The sequence below is a fragment of the Carassius carassius genome, chromosome 18, assembly GCF_963082965.1.
Source record: "Carassius carassius chromosome 18, fCarCar2.1, whole genome shotgun sequence".
In the NCBI taxonomy this organism is placed as follows: Eukaryota; Metazoa; Chordata; class Actinopteri; order Cypriniformes; family Cyprinidae; genus Carassius; species Carassius carassius.
In genome coordinates this window covers 692,501-717,000 of record NC_081772.1, presented here as the reverse complement: position 1 = coordinate 717,000, position 24,500 = coordinate 692,501, and the positions used below count along the sequence as shown (strand labels likewise).

Sequence of the window (24,500 nt, the reverse complement as noted above, 5' to 3'; positions counted from 1 at the left end):
GTTATTGTTTACAATTGTGATAATGATAATAGATTTGATCAGCATCATGACATTAATTATTATAATATTATTATTATTATTATTTAAACTGTAATTACAAAAAAAAATTAAACGGGCTTTTATAAATCACAATTGTACTGTTAAAAATCATAAATCTAATAATTTGACACTGTATGCAACAATACTTATATTTATCTCTTAAAGAGCTGCTCGTGTGTAAGTGAACACAGTGCCACAGTTCACTTTGAAAGTGCATTGGATTAGTTATTTAATCATATCTCAGCTTATATCATGGCTATATCACATGTACTTTAATTTTACATTTCATAGAATTAATTATTATCTTTTCATCAGCTCTCAGTTCCAGCAGATGTTGAGTATGATCACTAGTGCATGACTCTTCATATACAGAGTGCTACATGTGTTGTGTTTAATGCTGTAATGGAATTATTAAGCGTTTGCTGTCTTTCTCATGTCTTTAAATGAGTATATCTTCTCTCCATGTCTCACAACAGCGAGGCGCTCTGTTTTTCAGCTTTACTGCGGGTCTCTTGGGCGCCTTTAGCTTGATTAAAATCTATCACCTCATTCCCTGGTCCAGCAAGCTCATTTACGCTTTCTTCATGGAAGTTTGGCGGGACATCGCTCCCTAAACGCACACTTTTCTCTCGCTGTCAAATTATCAGCCAAAAGCCATATCCCTTCACCATGATGCAGTGCCGTACCTATTTTCACCTGTATGACATTTGAATATTCCTAGTGAAGCCCGAGGCGTGAATTTCCGATGGGTTAAAGGACAGGAGGAGAGAAAATCAGTGTATGTTTGGTGAGGAACACACACTGTCTTCTGGACTCGCTCTGATTTAGGTCACCGACAGTAAGTGAACAGTTTTGTAGATTTAGTAGAGTAGTTGACCCAAAAATGAAAATGTGCTGAAAATACGCACATGCTCAGGGCATCACTTGCTTGCTGAAAGTGAATGGGTGCCGTCAGAATGAGAGTCTGATAAAAACATCACAATAATCCACAGCGCTCCAGTCCATCAGTGAACATCTGGAGAAGACAAAACCTGAAACACATCCAGCATTAAGATGATTTTAACTCAAATACATAGAGTCTATAATCCATAATAACTTTACACTTTCATGTTAATCCTTATTCTTTCTTGGCTTTTGACTATTTCAACTGAACACTTTCTGTATTTAAAGCAGAAATTTGTATCACACCCACAAAAGCCTGACCTTTATTTAAACAGAGCTAGTTTTGTTCTTTTTTTTCTTTTCTTGCCTAAGACTTAAAAGTCTACATGAAGTGATGTTCAGAAAGTGCTATTCACATTAAAATCTATAAGAATGAGATGTCTTTTTTTATCTTTTATCTTGAGGAATTCATTGGATGAAGGAAAGTGTTTCTATGAGAACTGGATGAAGAAAAAGAGCTGCTGATGAAAGACTATTGAGACAAATGTTTTATTTCTTTAGAAAAATTAAAGGAGCTGAAACTCTCACTCTTGCGCCAATTAAAAGACTTCAGTATGTTCTTCGGTATAATGCATAGACCTAGGTATAAGACACACACTGAAAATAACTGGTGCAGAAATAATTGAAAATTGTAATTTTAACTTAGAAACTAATTGTGCATTTCGAGAAACCCCTTGAATGAAATATTTTGATATAGAAAAACCTTTCAAATTAATTCAAAAATCATGTTTTACATTTTTCTTAACTTTACATTTATTTGAACTATTACTGTTTTTATACTTTTAACTATTCATTAAATGTGAAATTTGAATGTAGGATAATTGAGTATTTTATTGTAAAATTTGCTAATGTGTAAAATAATCATTGTTTTATTTACAAATTGGAAAAAAATACAGTGTATGTTTTCAACACACTTTTTAACCCCCCCCCCCCCCAAAAAAACCCATTTTTATAACTTTTTTCAAATTAAACAAGAAATTTTCTATCAAATATTTCAAGTTAATTTCACAAACTGTTGCAAAGAAACAGGAAACACTGCATTAAATATGAGTATTTTCTTGTAAAATGTATTTAAATTATTGTTTTATTTTATTTTTATTTTTATTATATATCACTTTTTAAAATAAACTAATTAAACATACAATTTTCAATTAGATGTTGCTTCTGTCATGATCCGGTAACTGAACTTCCATTAACTCCCCACCAGACGTCATCGTCCACAACACAGACTCTCCCAATACACAGTACACCCTGGACTACATTTCCCATGCTCCATTGCACCAATCACATTCACCTGAAAACAATCACACACAGCTGCTACCAATTACAGACACAGCACAATCATCAGACACGCTTTATAAGCATTGGACTTCCTTTCACACACTGTCGAGTATTGTTCTGCACGTGTCGAGTATTGTTCTGCACGTATCCCTCTCCTAATGATAGCTGCGATACAAAGCCATTCCGTGTTTGTTTTCATAGTCTTGTTTCAGTTTATAGTTTTCATAGTTTAGTCTTTGTCTTGCTTTGCCCTGTTACTTGTGCTTTGACCCTTTGCTCTGGATTCTGGATTACCCGTCTTGTTTAGTCCTCTGATCGGAGACCCTTGCTTCCCCTTGGATTATTCTTGTGTCTTGTCCTCTATATACCTGTTTGCTCCTGTTTCAACCCTGTTTGTGTTTAGACCATGTCAAGGAATAAAAGCTTGCATATGGATCCGCACGTCTCATGTTAAGTAAAGATAATGTTCCATTTAGATATTTAATACATTTCCTACTGTAAATATATCAAAACTTATTTTTTTGATAAGTAATATGCATTGCTGAGAACTTCACGTGAACAACTTTAAAGATGATTTTCTCAATATTTAGATTTTTTTGCTCCCTCAGATTCCAGATTTTCAAATAGTTGTATCTCAGACAAATATTGTCCTCCGAAAAAAACCACAAATCAATGGAAAGATGATTGATTCAGCTTTTTAAGATGATGCATAAATCTCAATTTTGAAAGACTGACACTTAAGGTCACATATGTATCCTTTGTATTATTGTTTTAGTAACAAACTCATGACCTTTTTTTTTTCACAGAAGGACCACCATTTGAAAAGACATGCCAGTGAGTAAATTCATTTTATTTTGGGTGGACTGTAGCTCTAAAGCTCAAAAAAAAAAGCCCTGGGGCAGATGTAGGGCAAGAATAGACATTACCCGTGTGAATCTTCAGGCTTTGGTGTTTCATTTGTTGTGACCTCAAATCATGTGTTCTGGAGAGCCAGTAATTGCGGAGGGTTGGGACTGTGAAAGTGCTTTGATTGTGTGTCAGTCCCATCTGAGCAGCTCCTGATGAGACTTGAACAAAAGACTCTGTTGTTGAACACAGAAGTTCAAAGGCGTCGTTCGGCTCTAATGCTTCATTTGAGCTCTGATGATGACAATAGAAGTTCATCCGCAGGAGCTCTTTTCAGCGTTACTCCATCAGCAGCTTTAAGACAAAAATACAGGTCTTATCAACAGAAAGCTGTATTTTATCCGTCTCGCTCAATGCACAATCCAGTAATTTGCAGGTCTTCTATTGTGTGACGAGATGCAAATGATGGGCTTGAGGAGTCTGACCCCATAATTAAAACCTGAACCCTTTAAAGCCCATCAGCAAACAGTTGTTTCACCCACATGTGTATGTTTGACTGACTGCTACATTTCCGTTGCATGAGAAGAATTTCAGCAAATTATGACAGCTACTTAAGCCGATGTATACATTTGTATTTTAATAACTAAATAAATACATTTAATGAATTAATTTTTGCTTGAAGAAAATACGAAAAAGAAAAGAACTCATTGCAAAGCTTCTTATTGGTCCTAAAATATACTGTACATAATTTTCCATTTATATATATATATATATATATATATATATATTAGTAATTCTTATTCTTGGTGATTCTCATTACTGTAATTGTTTCTTTTCCCTTCTAATACAGTAAAAATTAATCTTCTTAAATTACCAGTCATTTATAATTATATATTTGTTTTTAGATACTCATATTATTTTTGTTGTTCTTAATATACATAAGTTACAGGTCATTACTATTATATAGAAATGTTTTTACTCTCTCTCTCTTTGCATTAATGAGAATGTCACTAACTGGTACTAATTATAATTTTATTTATATTTTTTTCCCAGGTTTTGATTTGAAATGTGATCTGGTCCATGTTTTTGTGAGATTCACCTGCAGTTTACTTCTTGAGTTTGCTTTTAATATGTGTGGAGATTTCTAGGGATTATTTGACTGGATGTGAATTTATATTTTTGGTTGCTTTCCCAGAAGAGAAAGTGAAACAAAAGAAACACACACACACACACAGCTAGCTCAACATTTCACGTTTTTCGGCTCCAAATGAAGGCTATTCTAGAAAATATTATTCGTATAATAGTTTTTTTTAAGTAAAAAATAAAAAAAAACATTTATTCTGAATAGTAATTCCTCATAACTGCAATACTGTATTTTTTGTATCACAGTAAAAATGCACAATTTGGATTATTTTCAAAGAAAAGTCTGTGAGATGGGAAAACCGCCCAATTAAATAGCAAACATAGTGGACCAGACAACACCAGCGACGTGTTCGGAAAACAAAGCAACGCAAGTAGACTGTTTTTGGTCGTGTTTATTAAAATATTTGACTTTCAGCACACACTTCAGGTGAACTGTTGCTCTGTTTAGTCTGTTTCATGTCAACAGGTGCCGCTGCTTCAACAGCCTGATCAATACATCTCATTCCTGTCCAGTTACACTGAGAAGAAATATTGAGAAGAGAAGTGTGTTTGACATCTGCAAGACATATTTTGTTAGTGTATGCTCATCTGCAATACTAAACTTTTACAATCAGATGTCAAATAGACGTTTATAAGATGTCTTTAAGATGTTTTTGATGTAAAACTGACATCTTAGAGATGTCTATCAGATGTCTGTCTGTACCCAGAGAGCACACATACAACTGCAAGATGTCTGTTAAAGGTCACTTCATCTGGCAAACATCTGATAGACATCTTAACGATGTCAGTTTTAAATCAAAAGCATATTAAAGACATCTTATAAACGTCTATTTGACATCTGATAGGAAGCGTCCTACAGATGTATTGCAGATGAGCAATCTAAAAAAAATCTCAAAAAAAAAAAAAAAAACATCTTATAGATGTAAATGCAGACGTCAAATAGCAATAGCAAAAAAAATATATATATATAGTTTAGGTCAAAAACTATAGATTTTTCTTTTATGCCAAAAATCATCAAGACATTTAGTAAAGATCATGTTCCATGTAATTTTCCTGCCGTAAATATATCAAAACTTATTTTTTGATTAATAATATGCATTGCTAAGAACTTAATTTGAACAACTTTAAAGATGATTTTCTCAATATTTAGATTGTTTTGCTCCCTCAGATTCCAGATATTCTAATATTTGTATCTCTGAAAAATATTGTCCTCCTAAAAAAACAGAAATCAATGGAGAGATGATTTATTCAGCTTCAGATGATGCATAAATCTCACTAAATTATAACGTGAATTTTACTAAAGAGAGAGAGAGTTACTATATATATATATATATATATATACAGTAAAGACCAAAAGTTTGGAAACATTACTATTTTTTATGTTTTTGAAAGAAGTTTCTTCTGCTCATCAAGCCTGCATTTATTTGATCAAAAATACAGAAAAAAATGTAATATTGTGAAATATTATTACAACTTAAAATAATAGTTTTCTATTTGAATATACTTGAAAAAAATTATTTATTCCTGTGATGCAAAGCTGAATTTTCAGCATCATTCCTCCAGCTTCAGTGTCACATGTAACATCAGTCGATCACATGATCATTTAGAAATCATTCTAATATTCTGATTTATTATGAGTGTTGGAAACAGTTCTGCTGTCTCATATATTTGATGAATAAAAGGTTAAAAAGAACTGCATTTATTCAAAATAAAAAAATAAATTCTAATAATATATATTCTAATAATATATTTTCTTTACTATCACTTTTTATCAATTTAACACATGATTTGATTTTATTTTTAAAAAAAATTATATTATATTAAAAAATATTGTTATTACAAAATATTTGTATTTTAAAAACATAGCTTCTTTTTTTTTACTTTGATTCATCAAAGTATCCTAAAAAAGTATCACATGTTCTGAAGAAATATTAAGCAGCAGAACTGTTTCCAACTTTGATAATGAATCATCATATTAGAATGATTTCTGAAGGATCATGTGATAATGATCCTAAAAATTCAGCTTTGCATCACAGAAATAAATGATCATTTAAAGTATAATACATTTAAAAACAATTATTTTAAATTGTAATAATTTTTCACAATATAAAATTTTTTTTTATGTATTTTTGATCAAATAAATGCAGGCTTGATGAGCAGAAGAAACTTCTTTCAAAAACATTAAAAATAGTAATGTTTCCAAACTTTTTGTTCTGTACTATATATATATATATATATATATATATATATATATATATATATATATATATATATATATATATATATATATATATATATATATATATATATATATATATATATATATATATATATATATATATATATATATTAGCATAAACATATTTTTAAAACATTTATTGTAAACCATAAAATACGCCCTTGTGACGTCCATAAAGGTATGACTCATGAATAAAATACATACTTTTTTAAATGACGCAATCAATCAATCAAACAATAATTTATATTTTAGTAATAATGAAATATTACAACTCAAACAATTGTCGTTCCAAAATTTTAAGAGCTTTACTTTTAGGGTTTGGTGAATTTAGTAATTAGTAAAAGCTACACGTGTGTTTTGTTTTGTGTGTGTGTGTGTGTGTGTGTGTAGTCATACAGATGAGTGTGTCTCCTCACTGTGACGTCTCTCTCTCTCTCTCTCTCTCTCTCTCTCTCTCTCTCTCTCTTCACAGATGTTATTGCGCAACGTGACGGACGATCGCTCCATCCGCCCTCGATACGAACGCTTCGGACTCGGTTCGCTTGAGTCTGGCTCCGCCTGAACGCGACCGAAGAGTTCGGATGTCGCTCGCGCGCTCGGAGCGATGACGGACAGCCATGTGCACGCGCATTGCTCATTCCCGACGCCGCTGGTCCTGATGCTGCGGGCGCACGAGCATCAGCAGCTTCACTGAGACGCTCAGAACCACGGATCGGATGGACTCGAGCCTCGAACGAAGCGATGACATGTGCGGACAGACCGTCACCGACGTCTCCGAACCTCGGCCGAGCTCGTGAATGAACCCTAACCCTTCATCATCGCGAAACCTTGCGAGGACGCGGATCTGGTGCTTTGACTTCGATTCCGAGTGGTTCATGAGATCTGCAGAATTTCTTCCACGTTCTGGAGAGACACCGGCGCTTTAATCTGGATATGTTGAAAGGCACGTAAGGATGGATGGGATTATTAGTGTTTTGGGGGTCCTGACGCTCGTTTTGGAGGGCATCTCATGTCAGGGAGTGTATGGTAAGTGCCAGCAGCTCATACTGATGCATTTATATGCCAGTCAACATTCCGTGTGTGCGTCTGAACAGGTGCCATTTCACAAACCATCCAGCATGAGATCCACAGGTTTTTAGAGGGGAAACCGATACAGTATGAAGATCAGAATCATCAGTGATTCATTGGAAATAACAGTTGAACATTTCAGAATTAGATTTCAGAATCATTTTAATTGCAAAAGTTTTTTTTTTTTTTTAGGTGTATGCATGACATATATAGTTCAGTATTCCGAATCCACAAGGAAGGATAATGCAAATAGTCATGACATCTATTGCAAATGTGCATATTGCATGCTAAATAGTTCATCCTTTGGGGGTTCCTTTCATCCAATGGAAGTCATTGCATTACATTAAAGAAACACTGTAGAAATGCTTCAATATTCCCAATCAACAAGGATAAATAATAAGGCAAAATAATGCGATTAGCCATGACATCCATAGCAAATGTGCATATTGCACGCGAAACAATACAATGTTTTCCTCATTTAATGGCATTGCATTTAAGAAACACTATAGAAATACAATAAAATTCATTGCATTGCATTAAACAAACACTGAAGAATCTAATAAAAGTCATTGCATTGCATTAAAGAAACACTGTAGAAATGCTTAAATATTCCCAAGCAGAATAATGCAAATAGCCATGACAATTATTGCAAATGTGCATATTGCATTCTAAAGGTTTAATCCTTTGGGCTTTCTTTATGTTCAGAGGAAGACATTGTATTGCATTAAACACTGTAGAAATGCTTCAATATTCCCAACCAACAAGGAAAAATAATGCAAATAGCTTGAATATTTTATATTGCATATTAACAGTTCATCCATTGGGTTTTTCTCATATTTAATGGAAGTTGCATGTAGAGACATTCATGCATTTTGATTTGCATTGAAGAAACGTTGTTTGAAAAGCTGTACGGACACTGTTTAACGAGTCATTGTGGTTGCAAATGTCATAGCAAGTGTCTGAAATCTGAACAATGTTGAACTTTTGCCTCTCCTTATCCTCCATTCTCATCGTGTACTAAGCAACTAGTGGCGTTCTAGTAGTGTAGTGTGGGTTAACCAGAGCTTTGCATGACCATGAGTCACAAATGTGCAAATGTCACTAGGGAAAACATCTAAGCATTGTTTACCGTGGGCTGCTGTTGTTCAGGGCCAATCTGACTAGCGGGTCACGCGTTGAGATGGTGGGCGTAATATCAACTAGATGGCTTTTGTTTCTGGAGTCGGTTCACATCAAGAGGGGCACGCAGGATAGCACACATGTGTCTCTGAGGGGCTGATAGGATAATAGAGTTTGGGCAGAGCCGGGTTTCGCTGATCCATGAGAATGCACTTTAAAATCAATGACTTCAGCGCCCATGGAGGAATGGAAATGACGGTGTGAGATGCTGGTGAATGCCAACACGCTCTGAGACGCCCAGCAGTATCTGCTTCCTAATTAGTGTTAATTATAGTTTCCCTTCTAGTGTTCACTGCTCCCTTCACACTCAGCAGGGGACACTTAAAGGAATATTTCAGCCAACAATGAAAATGTGCTCACTCTCAGGCGAGATCAGGATGCGTTTGTTTCTTCATCAGATTTGTAGAAATGTAGCATTGCATCAGTGTCTTAGATTGCATTAGATTCTTTGTCTCATCAATGGATGCTCTGCAGTGAATGGGTGTCATCAGAATGAGAGTCCAAACAGCTGATAAAAACACTCCATCATGATCATGATCTTAACCGGGTTTATAAAGACAAGGGAAGTAATCAGAAGAACAGAAACCGGTGGGGAGTAATCAATTAACTAAACAAGAAAAGGAACATGACCAAATAAGGAAAACTCAAAAGGAACCGGAGAACAGAAGTCCATGACTGTGACAAGTATGCACTAATCCACATATCACTTAAGTTATTCGGACAATCAAATGAAACTTTAATTACAAAAATAAACACAAAACAGCGCACCAGCCCCTCACGGACGACTGATGCGCACAAAATAAAACCAAAACCTAAAATAAAGCCCAGGCCTGGTCCTCTCTCGTCCTTCACTGTCGTTGCTCCAGTTTTATATCCTTCCATCTCCTCCGTGGGCCTCGAGACCGGCGGGTCGAACAGGTGTAGTTCATCTCCAATCACTCCACCGGCCTCGCTCCCATGTCCCTCGGCCCCGCCCCACTCGTCACAAACACATTGCATTACACCAAAAACACATAAATACATAAATCTGGTTATCATGCATTTAAAACACATTCTGTTTATAAGTACTACTACAGAAATCGTCTCGGTTATATCTGTAACCTCGGTTTCCCGAGAAGGGAACGAGATGATGTGTCGATAACGCCTTGGGAACGCATTCTGCAAGAGTGCGTCTGAAAAATACATGTCAACTAGTCCAATGGCAAGAGTGAGCGTCAGGAGTGACGTCACGACCAGGAATTGATAAAAACCCCAACCGGAGCAACCGGTGTTAGCTTCGACAGTGCAGAAGCAAGTCAATCACAGGAACGAAGGAAGTATGGCAGAGAGACGCATCGTCTCGTTCCCTTCTCGGGGAACCGAGGTTACAGATGTAACCGAGTTACATTAAGTGCCTGAGTGTCAGCCGGAAAAAACCAACACCTCAAGAATTAAAAAACCTGAGACCCGGGAGTAGCGTCCAGGTCTAGGCTATAAAACCTGACGAATGTGAGTGGCGAGGACCAGCCTGCCGCATCACAAACATCGTGAAGAGAGGCCCCAGATAATAAGGCTCTAGAGGCCGCCATACTCCTAGTAGAATGAGCTCTGACAACCAAAGGGCACGGTAGGTCAGAAGACTCATAGGCAAGAAGGATAGACCCAACTATCCACTTACTAAGTGTCTGTTTAGTGGCAGGAAGACCTATCTTAGGTGACCCGAAACAAACAAACAGCTGATCGGATTTCCGAAAAGAAGAGGTCCGATGAACATAAGTGTCCAATGCTCGCACCGGGCATAAGAGGTTAGACTTTTCCTGGTCCGATGTTGCAAACAGGGGAGGACAGAAAGCCTGCAGAACAATAGGTCTCGGAACAAAGGTCGGTACCTTAGGGACGTATCCCTGCTTAGGGTAGAGAAATGCTTTGACCATCCCAGGTGCAAATTCAAGGCAAGTGGGAGAAACCGAAAGAGCCTGAAGGTCTCTGACTCTTTTAAGGGACGAAATAGCAAGGAGAAAAGTAGTCTTAAACGAAAGAAACTTCTCAGAGACTGAATCTAGGGGTTCAAAAGGAGCCCTAGAAAGCCTTCTAAAACTATAGCCAGGTCCCAGGCCGGCACTCTAGTATGAGTTGCAGGTCTCAGCCTCAAGGTGCCACGAAGGAAACGAGAGATAAGAGGGTCTCGACCCAGAGATGCACCACCCACTGGGCCGAAATGGCCGCCACGTAAACCTTTAAGGTGGATGGACATAGACCAGAAGTGAAGCGGTCTTGTAAAAACTCAAGAACTGAGCCAACAGAGCAGTGCACGGGGTCACACTGATGTTGGTAACACCAAGAAGAAAAAACATTCCATTTGAGTCTATAAAGTTTCCTCGTAGCTGGAGCTCTGGAGCTAAGAATGGTCTCCACAATCTCAGTTGAGAGACCACTCTCTATGAGTTGCGCCCCCTCAGAGGCCACACCCAAAGCTTCAAAATCTCTGGCCGGGGGTGAGATATAGTGCCCCCGGCCTGAGATAGAAGGTCTTTCCTGATCGGGATCTCCAAGGGAGGACCGTCGAGGAGATGAATCGGGTCCGCAAACCAGATTCGAGTCGGCCAGTGTGGAGCTACTAGAAGTAGACTTACTCCGTCCTGGCGGACTCTCTCCAGAACTCCTGGAAGCAGAGCAACAGGGGGAAAGGCGTACAGACATAGCCTCGGCTCTGGGGGAGAACCCAGTGGTCCTGAGCCACCACTGTAAATGTCTCATGCCCAGCAGGCCAAAGGGGATCACATTGGACGCTGCTGCCATGAGACCCAACAATCTCTCAAACTGTTTCACAGTGCGTGACTGGCCTAGCTTTAGCTCCGATGTGGCTGTGAGGATGTTGGCTATACGAGCGGACGAAAGAGTGGCTCGCATCGTGACCGAATCCCATACCACCCCAAGAAAAGTGGTCCTCTGTAATGGAGATAGCACACTCTTCTTGGTATTGAGCCTCAAACCCAACTTCTGCATATGAGCGAGGACGACATCTCGATGCCGAACCGCCAACTGTTCTGATTCCGATAAAATCAACCAGTCCAAGTAATTCAGAATACGTATGCCCTGCAGCCTGAGCGGGGCCAGAGCTGCATCTACGCACTTCGTGAATGTGCGGGGTGAGAGAGCTAGACCAAAGGGAAGTACCCGATACTGGTATTCTTTGCCCCCGAAAGAAAACCTTAGGAACTTCCTGTGCTGAGAGAGGATGGAGATATGGAAGTACGCATCTTTTAGGTCTATCGTGACGAACCAGTCCTCGAATCTGATTTGAGTCACGATCTGTTTGAGTGTCAGCATCTTGAATTTTAATTTCTGAACTGTACGATTCAACAGACGAAGATCTAAAATGGGACGCAGCCCTCCATCCTTTTTTGGAACAATGAAATAACGGCTGTAAAAACCCGATGCCCTGTCGGGAGGATACACCTGCTCTATATCATTTTTTGCTAACAGAGATTTTACTGATCTCCATGACCAGAGCCTGCTCGGGATGCACTAATGTGAGCAACACCCCGTTTTAGCGTGGGGGACGAGAACCGAACTGGGTTCTGTAACCCTTCTCTACTATCTGCAGGACCCATTGAGATATATTCGGCAGACTTTTCCATTCTGTCAGACATTCTACTAAGGGAACCAGCCTCTCGAGGCTGGCCTCTGGTGTAATTTGAACAGCTAGTTCGGGGACCTGAAGCCAAAGCGCAGAAACCACCCGAGCTAAATGCTCTTGAACTCCCCTCAGAGGGAGCGAGCCTGACGCAGCGTCTGGGAGACACAGCGCCAGAGACCCGCTGGAGACCGCTGCGCCTCGAGGCACCAAGGGTGGTGGGGTTGGCAGGACGGCCCCGTGAGAGCACCGAGACCAAACGGGCACCGTGTACTGAGGTGTACACCGCACTGTCTCGATTGGGGCTGCCCTCACAGGTCTGACCCATTTGGCGTCAGGACCTTTTCCTCTGAGCTGAAGCTTTCTTAGCGAGAAGAACGGTTCTCAGATCCGGCTTCTGCTTAGATTGCTTTGGCTGTGAGTGCTGGCTCGGTCCCCGTGATTTTTGAGGAGGGGCGCAAGACGCAACACTTTCTTTTTGAAAAACATGATATGAGGAGCATGACGGCTGGGGCTGCCTTGCACGCCCAGCAGCCTCAGGAGGATTAGATCAGCGAGGGAGAAAACTTTTAAAAAGATTGCTTCAGATTGCTTTTTATTTTCTTGAAATCTTTCAACCACTTCATTCACAGCATCACCAAACAGACCTTCATGAGAAATGGGAGCGTCTAAAAGAAAAGATCTATCTTTATCTTTAATATCTGAAAGATTAAGCCAAAGGTGTCTTTCTGTAGAAACCAAAGCAGCCATAGATCTACCAATAGCTCGTGCTGTTTCTTTAGTCGCCCTGAGAGATAAATCAGTAGCCCGACGAAGCTCACGAATTTCATCACGGCTGACTCCCTCACTGTTATCTAACTCCCCCAGCAGCTCAGCCTGATAAGCCTGAAGCAAAGCCATCGAGTGAAGGCAAGCTCCCGCCTGACCTGCTGCTGTGTAAGCTTTACCCACTAAATTAGATGTGATCTTTAAAGGCTTCGTGGGCAGAGTCGGGTTCTTAATAGACGATGCTGAACCAAGGCAAGGCAAGGCAAGGGCATCGCTTCATAACCATTTTCTTTCAGCCCTCTTATATCAGAATAAATGCGCACTTGAGGGCTGAAAAGACGAATGACGAATATGGCTTATTCCACCATCTAGACAGCTCACTGTGAAGATCAGGAAAAAATGGAAGACCCCGTGATGTAGGAGATGTTTTAGAAGACAGAAAACGCTCGTCTAATTTGCTTTTAGGACGAGCGCTCTGTTTATCAGATGGCCAAGATATATGTAACTTATCTACAGCTCGTGTTAATACATCAACCAACTCCTCATATGCTGGGGAAAGAGATGGCGAATCCTCTTCCCCACTGATTGTGTCAGGTTCACTGCCCGTTACATCTAACTCCTCGGAGCTAGAGCAACGAAGCAATGAGCTCTCCCCCCGGGCGGAAGAAGCCGCGGGGCGGGCTTCCGACACCGGAGTTTGAGCTATGGATCTCCCAGGTAAGGGAGGAGAAAGAGCCCTCAGACCCGTCTCCAATCCCGCTGAGGATCCATTTGCGAACCCCAGGAATGCATTCTCCGTTCTGCCTCGGTAGAAGCAGGTCCTGCACCCTGAGGAGTGCGAGGCTCGCTGCTCTTCTCATCAAAGAGTGACAAGCGGGAGCGGAGCATGCGAAGCGAAAGCTTCTCACAATGCGGACAATCAGTCTCCTCGAAGGCTGATACCGCATGCTCCACTCCCAAACAAACTACAAAAAAACTTGTGTGTATCCCCACCCGTTAAATAACGCGGGCAGGGAGAAGCACACTGTTTGAATAGTTGCTTCGCCATGTATATAAACTTTGAACAAGACAACAGTAAATAAGACAGACAGGTTTGACACAGATCGCTTGCTGAGGCACAGAAAGCTAACACCGGTTGCTCCGGTTGGGGTTTTTATCAATTCCTGGTCATGACGTCACTCCTGACGCTCACTCTCGCCATTGGACTAGTTGACATGGATGCTTCAGACGCACTCACGCAGAATGCGTTCCCAAGGCGTTATCGACGCATCGTCTCTCCCTTGATGGGTAACTGATGTATGGCTGACAAAGACAGTATGCATCACATTATGTTGATCAGTTTATTTATGTTTAAACTCTCATGTTTCAACTATGATATAACATATACTTGTGTAAATAAATATGAATACACTGCATAAATTAAACAGTTTCTGTTTTGTGAGCCATGGTCATGATAATGGTGTCTCATTACCTCACCTCAGGACTAGTTTTGGTTAGTGGTCACTTTAGCTGCGCACATTTATATTTGAGCTGAATTAAATGACATAAAAAGACTATTTCCTCCTATTTTAGCCAAACCTGTGTAGTACAAAGCAATGCACACTTGTTCCCAGCACACTATGATTTGGAACCCATTGAGGTCCACTTCACAGTGCACATTCTGGTAATTGGAACGAGGATCCATCAGCAGTATCCCATCATGCATTAGTGCAGAGTGTTTGAACAGACAGTGTAATGTGTGTAACCTGATGATTAGTCATTAGTGTTATGAATCCCAGTCTAAACATCATTATGAAGATGTTTGGCTTTATGTGATATGCTGCAGTACCTGATATTAAATACTACTGCATATAGTTAGTAACATTTTACACTTTACATGGTTCCATTTGTAAACATTTCTTAATTAACAATTCTTGAGTTACAAGAACAATCCTTAACACATTATTAAACTCTGTTGTTGCATCTGTTTATGTTATTTTGTAATGTTTTTTATTAACTGATGTTAACAAACAAATAAATACTGTGCCAACTGTAACGCTCATTGTTAGTTAGTTAGTTAATGCATTAGCTCACATGAACTAATGAGACCTTATTGTGAAGGATTCTGAGCTAGTGTTATTCTCCTGGGAAGATCTTTTCATTCTCAAGTGTTGAAGTGGTGATGAACGCTTGAGTACTAAATAAATGGATTCACTTGGCAATTTCATATTTCTTTCTCGTTCACACTTAGGTGTGGATTTGATGCTGAATTTGTGCTGTTGATGATTCCTGTGCTGTCGCAGAGGATGATGGGAAATGTAGTTTATATTTTTATGGCTTTTTTAGAACCTTGGCAGTCATAATAATTCAAAAAAGCCTGTTAAGTGCTCTTTAGAGAAACGCTTTCATGACTGTTTCTAAACAGACTTAAGTAGACTTTTAAAAAGTGTCAAATTAACATTTTCGCTTTAAAGTATTTCATTTTACATCATGGTTTTAATAATATTTTCTCATGCTTTAAAAAAGTACACTTATTTTAAAGTGTTGACTAACATACTAAATGTGTTATTTGATATTACATTTAAACTTAATAGAGTTTAAATGCACTAAATTGCAACTTCAGGAAACGTGTAATTACAAATATATTCTATATTATTTACATGTATATTTACATATTATATACAGATTATTTATTGTGCACACACACTATTTTAGAAATTACATTTAAGCATATTTTGATCGTCAGTGCATTAAACCATGTTTCAAAGTTATTAAGAAATCACATAAAAAAATGCACTTAAGTGGGTAAAAAAAAAACACTCATATTTTTTTAAATCAATTGCATTTAACGTTTTAAACTATAATGCATTTTTTTGCCTGCAATTAAGTTTCTAAAAACATTACATTCAGCTGCGCTTAAGTATATTCTTTTAATTAAGTACTTTTTAAAAGAATGTTAAAATGTACTAATTTTCAGAAGGGATCTTTGGTGTGCTTACAGGAATGAAATGATGACGGGTTGAAGGTTTTTCATCCCTGATGATGATAATGATTTCAGAGGATCGGCGTGGGAACCGTGCGTCATTATGTAACGTCGTTTCATGCTACGCCTCTGTTCTTAAGCGTCAGGATGAATGAAAACAAGGCTGCGGCTCTTTATTCCCTGCACCAGCCGCTAGTGAAGTCACAGCATCTTCACAGCGAGCTTCAGATGCCGACCGTCTAAACTATGCAAATGCATTCCACCAGTGCAACTAAAGCGCTCTTTGTTGCTTCTCTGCACCTCCTCCAGAGCTCTTGATCAATTCCCTTGGATCAGAAGCCTGCGTTTCCTACTGTAATGAGAGCCAGAGTGAAGCTGTGCTGCTGTCTGATGCATATCTGCCGGCTGGAATCAGTGCAGCGCTGCTGTATGCAACCTCACACACTTCTGCTAGTGCACTATTACACTGAAATGTGAACAATTTACATTTTGAATTGGTAAAACATGCTTAAAAAATATTTAGGCCTAAACTTAATATGCATGTGTAATTTCCATGCATTTGCATTAGACACTTTAAACATAAACTAATGAACGTAATAGTACTAATAAACTGGATGTGTTTTCAATGCACGATAACCAGATTTATATAGTTATCATTATTCAATTCACATTGTTCCAGTCTAATATATTTTAACTAATTAAATATTGCTTGGCATATTTTAATCATGTTGAAATTATGGGGATATTATAGTAAAAAAACAAAAATTGAAATGAAAATGAAAGTTAACTAAAAGAAAATAAAAAAAAAAAAACGTATTTTATTTCATCACAATTTCCAAGGCAACAAGTCTTTTTTTCATTCAGATTAACTTGATGTAATAAAATAAAAAATGCAAATAAAAATAAAGACAAAAAAAAATAAGTCACCAAAAACCCAAGAAAACTTTAACTAAAATAAACATTTTACTTTTTAACCGAATAAATGTAATTGTTTTCACAACACACAAAAAAATGTTTTTTTTTTTTTTTTTTTCATGAAATCAAATATTAATAAATTAGGCCATGAAAATTTTAGTTGATAATTATTATTATTTTTAATATATGGAGATATTTTTTTTAACTGTATCAAGTATCTATCAAGTAACAGATGAATTTGTGCTAATATTCTGCAGGGTTTGATTGAACATGTGACCCTTGACCTTTAGAGTGTTTCTCCTTGCTTTTAAAAGCCGATCAGTCTATTTCTGTTTGATTTCATAGCTGTGCAGAGTTTGTACCATTTCATTCATTCTTGAAGTTAAAAATCTGTTCACATTTGAAAACATATTACAATATAAAATATATATTTTTTATAATATCTAATATTTTGATTGGATTTTTCATCAAATCAATGCACCATTGGTGAGCAGAAGAGACTTCTTCCAGGCTGATTAAAACAACTAAATTGGCATATTTTAAAGTTAAAACTAGTGTTTGTTTAAAAAATAAAGCAATTTGTAAATATTTTATTTGCTATAATTAAATGCCAACATTCTCATCAGTATTATATTGGAGAGCACACACATTTTGAGCATTGGCCTTCAGTGAGAGTCTGTTGTTGCTGCTGGTCCGATGGTTTGGTGTCAGAGTCATGCTAATGTTTCTCATGCTAATGTTTCAGCGTGTCGCTTTAGCCCAGACATCCAGTCCAAGTGCTGCTCCTGCGTGAAGTAATGTCTGTTGTCATGGTGACAACATCCGCCGCACACCTCTAGCATCTTCCCAGCAGAGAGTCAGTCGCTCAAACAGATGTGAAGTGATTGTGACCTGAAATCAGTTTCATCTCACAGGTGTCTGTTTATCTGAGGTTTAAGCTGCTCAGAGTAAATGCTTTAACCCTTTGCTCATCTGCTTTATGAGTCACACAGCAACAAGCCGCCGTTTTATGCCCCATGTGTTGTGTTCATCTGTCGGTATGTAGGGCAAACACAGGACCGGTGTTTGTGAGCCGTGGACTGACGCATCATGTGGTCAAAAGCAGGTTTGTCGTGAGAGACCAATCGATTGCATCCGTACATCCGAGCAGTTTGACCCTACACGACATATCTTTGACATATGTCATATAGATACACAGGTGCATCTCAATGAATTAGAATGACTTGAAAAAGTTCATTCATTTCAGTAATTCAACTCAAATTGAGAAACTCGTGTATTAAATAAATTCAGTGCACACAGACTGAAGTAGTTTAGGTCTTTGGTTATTTTAATTGTGATGATTTAGGCTCATTTAGGCTAACAAAAACCCACCAATTCACGATCTCAACCAATTAGAATACTTCATAAGACCAAAAAAAAAAAAATTCATTTACTGTACATGTACTCAGTACTCAGGCTCCTTTTGCTTAAATTACTGCCTCAGTTCAGCGTGGCATGGAGGTGATCAGTTTGTGGCACTGCTGAGGTGGTCTGAAGCCCAGGTTTCTTTGACAGTGGCCTTCAGCTCATCTGCATTGTTTGGTCTCTTGTTTCTCATCTTCCTCTTGACAATAGCCCATAGTTTCTCTCTGGGGTTCAGGTCTGGTGACCAACACCATGGCCATTTAACCAACTTTTGGTGCTCTTGGCAGTGTGGGCAGGTGCCAAATCCTGCTGGAAAATGAAATCAGCATCTTCAAAAAGCTGGTCAGCAGAAGGAAGCATGAAGTGCTCCAAGATTTCTTGGTAAACAGGTGCAATAACTTTGGTTTTCAAAAAATTCAAGCAACTTGGACTATGACTTCAAGCAACTTGGACTATGAGCTTCTCCACCCTTCCTCCAGACTCTAGGACCTTGGTTTCTGTGTGTGGTGACTCTTGATGCCTTGACCCCAGCCTCAGTCCATTCCTTGTGAAGTTCTCTCAAGTTCTTGAACTGATTTTGCTTTACAATCCTCATAATGCTGCGGTTCTCTCGGTTGGTTGTGCATCTTTTTCTTCCACACTTTTTCCTTCCAGTCAACTCTCTGTTAACATGCTTGGATACAGCACTCTGTGATCAGCCATCTGATTTGGAAATGAATGTTTGTGGGTCACCCTCCTTGTGAAGGGTGTCAATGATTGTCTTCTGGACAACTGTCAGATCAGCAGTCCTTCCCATGATTGTGTAGCCTAGTGAACTAAACTGAGAGACCATTCTGAAGGCTCAGGAAACCTTTGCAGGTGTTTTGATTAATTGATTAGTTTTAGAACTAAAATTGATTAGTTGATTGGCATGTCACCATATTCAAATTTGTTGAGTTGTGAATTGGTGGGTTTAATCATCACAATTAAAAGAACCAAAGACTTAAACTACTTCAGTCAGTGTGCATTGAATTTATTTAATACCTGAGTTTAACAATTTGAGTTGAATTACTGAAACAAAACAAACTTTTCACGACATGTTAATTCACGTTAATTTTGTCTTTTTGTCTCATAATTTAGACTTTTAGTCATAATTGTGACTTATCTCATCATTTCAATTTATGAAGTCATAATTTCAACTTTTTATTTCAGCATTTTGACTTTATGGTGTAATTGACCCTTTATCTCATACAACCCTAATTCCAGAAAAGTTGGGACGTTTTTTAAATTTTAATAAAATGAAAACTAAAAGACTTTCAAATCACATGAGTGAGTGAAGTGAAGTGACATTCAGCCAAGTATGGTGACCCATACTCAGAATTTTTGCTCTGCATTTAACCCATCCGAAATGCACACACACAGAGCAGTGAACACACACACACACACACTGTGAACACAAACCCGGAGCAGTGGGCAGCCATTTATGCTGCGGCGCCCGGGGAGCAGTTGGGGGTTCGATGCCTTGCTCAAGGGCACCTAAGTCGTGGTATTGAAGGTGGAGAGATATGAGCCAATATTTTATTCACAATAGAACATAGATAACATAGCAAATGTTTAAACTGAGAAAGTTTACAATTTTATGCACAAAATGAGATCATTTCAATTTTGATTTCTGCTACAGGTCTCAAAATAGTTGGGACGGGGCATGTTTACCATGGTGTAGCATCTCCTTTTCTTTTCAAAACAGTTTGAAGACGTCTGGGCATTGAGGCTATGAGTTGCTGGAGTTTTGCTGTTGGAATTTGGTCCCATTCTTGCCTTATATAGATTTCCAGCTGCTGAAGAGTTCGTGGTCGTCTTTGACGTATTTTTCGTTTAATGATGCGCCAAATGTTCTCTATAGGTGAAAGATCTGGACTGCAGGCAGGCCAGGTTAGCACCCGGACTCTTCTACGACGAAGCCATGCTGTTGTTATAGCTGCAGTATGTGGTTTTGCATTGTCCTGCTGAAATAAACAAGGCCTTCCCTGAAATAGACGTTGTTTGGAGGGAAGCATATGTTGCTCTAAAACCTTTATATACCTTTCAGCATTCACAGAGCCTTCCAAAACATGCAAGCTGCCCATACCGTATGCACTTATGCACCCCCATACCATCAGAGATGCTGGCTTTTGAACTGAACGCTGATAACATGCTGGAAGGTCTCCCTCCTCTTTAGCCCGGAGGACACGGCGTCCGTGATTTCCAACAAGAATGTCAAATTTGGACTCGTCTGACCATAAAACACTATTCCACTTTGAAATAGTCCATTTTAAATGAGCCTTGGCCCACAGGACACGACGGCGCTTCTGGACCATGTTCACATATGGCTTCCTTTTTGCATGATAGAGCTTTAGTTGGCATCTGCTGATGGCACGGCGGATTGTGTTTACCGACAGTGGTTTCTGAAAGTATTCCTGGGCCCATTTAGTAATGTCATTGACACAATCATGCCGATGAGTGATGCAGTGTCGTCTGAGAGCCCGAAGACCACGGGCATCCAATAAAGGTCTCCGGCCTTGTCCCTTACGCACAGAGATTTCTCCAGTTTCTCTGAATCTTTTGATGATGTTATGCACTGTAGATGATGAGATTTGCAAAGCCTTTGCAATTTGACGTTGAGGAACATTGTTTTTAAAGTTTTCCACAATTTTTTTACGCAGTCTTTCACAGATTGGAGAGCCTCTGCCCATCTTTACTTCTGAGAGACTCTGCTTCTCTAAGACAAAGCTTTTATAGCTAATCATGTTACAGACCTGATATCAATTAACTTAATTAATCACTAGATGTTCTCCCAGCTGAATCTTTTCAAAACTGCTTGCTTTTTTAGCCATTTGTTGCCCCCGTGCCAACTTTTTTGAGACCTGTAGCAGGCATTAAATTTTAAATGAGCTAATTAAGTGGATGAAAGTGTAAAATTTCTCAGTTTAAACATTTGCTACGTTATCTATGTTCTATTGTGAATAAAATATTGGCTCATGTGATTTGAAATTCCTTTAGTTTTCATTTTATTAAAATTTAAAAAACGTCCCAACTTTTCCGGAATTCGGGTTGTAATTTAGACTTTTTATCATTTTGCCTTAATATCTCATAACTTCAACTGTATGACATTTTCGATATATGTCATTCACCTTAGTATGCCATTATTTCCCTCTGTTAAAATTTAATCTGTCGTAAGGCAAATGCATATGTTTGTGTAAAAACTTATTCCTAACTTATAACTTAATCTTACTTAGTCTTAAGTGTAAATTTTTCGTAATTGAGATTTTCGGATTTTTGTCGGAGGACAATATTTGTCTGAGATAAACTGTTTGAAAATCTGGAATCTGAGGGATGCAAAAAAAAATCTAAATATTGAGAAAATCATCTTTAAAGTTGTTCAGATGAAGTTCTTAGCAATGCATATTACTAATAAAAATTTTTTTTGGATATATTTATGGTAGTACAAAATGTATTCATGGAACATGATCTTTACTTAATATCCTAATGATTTTTGGCATAAAAGAAAAATAAATAATTTTGACCCATACAATGTATTTTTGGCTATTGCTACAAATATCCCCTAGAGACTTAAGACTGTTTTTGTGCTCTAGGATCATATATATGATCACGTCAACATAATAATGCAGAACCCTTAAGAAAATGTTATTCTAATAGAAGTGCATTATTGTTCATTCTTACAAAATATTATTGTTTATAGTATTCTTAAAATAAAAAAAATAAAAAAATTGGAACCTCACTAGTTTGCAATTTGTTTTCTTACTTACTATTTGTTTATATAAATAAGTAATGCATGAATAAATATATCAGGCAATATAATTCAGTATGTAAACAGCTGTATTTGCATTATTAGTAAATGTTGCCAAAAGTCGGCTAGTCTCGTGTTTCTTGGACGCTGTGATGATAAACGGAGGGTTTGCCGTCCAGATGAAGCATCTTGTGTTGTGTATGTTGGAGGAGTTTGAATAATCATGACAAGCTGCTGATGCTCGTGTTAAAATATGAGCGTGGTTTGGTTATAGTCGTGTTGTTATGTGTGCGATGAAAGCGTCGGTCTGTCGTTCTGCAGCGAATCCAATGTGATTCTCTCCAGAGGCACACAGAGAGATGATCGATGTCAAAACACATCCTCCGTCTGCTGGGACAAAACCAGAACTACAAATCTGTTTGCTCTTTTTTACATCAGCCAGAACTTGAAGTTGTTTTGATGCTGAAAGTCAGCGTGAGATTTGCAACCCATGAAACGTCTCATTTAAGATTAAGACTAAAATAATATCATTGGAGTACATTTTAGAAGAAAATACTATTTCAGTTTTTCTACTTTAAAATGTCATGTTTAATTCAATGTTATTTGCCTTCTATCTGTCTATCTTAATGTTTATTTAGTTAGCCTTTTTAATTTTTTTACACTCTGTCCCCAATCTCAAAAGGCTGCTACTGCATAAAAATATAATTATTTAAATATTATTTGTAAAATATTTAGGTTTAATATATATTTTTTGTTAGATGATCAAATTGATTTATTAATTAATTTATTATTTAATTATGTATCCATTTTATTCACTTGTTTAAATAGATTTTTTTTTTTTTTTTTTTTAAATAAATGTATTTATTAGATTAAATTAAGTTTAACCCTTTAAAATGTTCTGGATTTGAAGCTGCTGATTTCTGATGTAGTTTTTTTTCAGCACAATGCACATTCTGTGTTTTTACTCACACATACAGTATAGTATTATTTCTAAAATCTTTTGTAGGAGAGTAGCTTCAAACTTAAACTATTTTTTATTTTTTTTAATGCTTAAAATAATAATTAAATGTTTTTATGTGCATATGCACAAATAAGATATAAAAGAGCTTGCAAATATTAAATATTTTATGTATGCATGTGTAAACATAAAATATTTAACTATTTCAATTCAATTGATTAGCATTAACCTAATGTGGGTTTTGCAGTGTCTGCTGTTTAATAGAAATGTATTTATGTATAGTAAAATGTATTTAGTATTTAATTTAATCTTTTTTTATTGTTTAATTCTTTTTTCGGGCTATATGTATGTACAACAAACCAATTTATACGATGAAAAAATATATGAATATTTGGAAAACATTAGTTTGTATTGCTTTTTTCTACTCACCATAGTACTGTACTGTTGATTTATTTATTTGTTTTAGACGTTCATTAATTTTTTTTTAAATAATTTTATCTGTATTAATAAATGAACATTTATTTTATTTAATAAAAATATTTATTTATTTATTAAAGGGTAAATTCACCCAAAAAATGTAATCCTGACAGACACGCAACTGAACATTCAGAATGCATGTTTTTAGTTCGCTTTTTAATAGGAAAACTTTAATTTTTAATATCTTTAATAATAATAATGATTTATTTATACAGTGCATTTCAAGGACAATTTACAAAATAACTATATTTAATATTTAAATTTTGAATTTCTCAAAAATGTGAAGCTTGAATATCTCAAAAATATAATAAAGTTCATTGATTCATTGTATATTTAGTGATTTTTCATCTTACAGATCCTATCCAGTATCCAAAAGCAAGCACTGCTAGCATAATTTTAGACCTTGTTAGTGGCTCTTAATCAGTTAATTCTGCATGCACAAGCTGCGAGCACAGTGCTTTCGACTTTAATCCTGCATGCACTTCTGCTCAGATATGACTGTTATTAAAAATGAATGGCCGGCGTGGAACAGGAAAGGTTGCTGCATGGGTGCAGAAGTGTGTTTTTCTGCTTTGATCAGAATGTGGAGTGATTGCTGTGAGCCTGAAATAGCTGTGAGCTCCTCAGGAACGAATAAGAACACCTTTACCGTGAAGAAGTGAGTCTCACTTACACACATCATGAGTTAGTGAGGGTTTCTGCGCAGTTAACCTGCATTATCTGCTCATTTCACACAGCAGGACTCCAGTTCCCAGCATGCACTACAGTTACTGCATTACTTTTATTATTGCTGCTTCTGTTTTTACACAAATAATTTTGAGGGAAAAAATATAACTACAAATAAGAGAAAAATGACAAAATCTCAAAATACAAAGTGATAATTCTATAATAAAATAG

At 37.4% G+C, this 24,500-nt stretch overlaps 1 protein-coding gene across 4 annotated transcripts in view; it reads left to right on the top strand.

Annotated features, from left to right (window-relative positions):
* The first annotated feature begins 6,951 nt into the window (after positions 1–6,951).
* Positions 6,952–24,500, top strand: part of LOC132092036 (MAM domain-containing glycosylphosphatidylinositol anchor protein 2-like) — a 141,876-nt gene continuing 124,327 nt past the window's right edge. For 3 of the 4 annotated variants that reach the window (XM_059498093.1, XM_059498091.1, XM_059498090.1), the window contains exon 1: positions 6,952–7,516. In XM_059498093.1, the coding sequence (XP_059354076.1) occupies positions 7,444–7,516 (73 nt within the window). In that variant the 5' untranslated portion in view covers positions 6,952–7,443. The remainder of the gene's footprint in view (positions 7,517–24,500) is intronic. The other variant, XM_059498092.1, reaches the window with a different exon arrangement.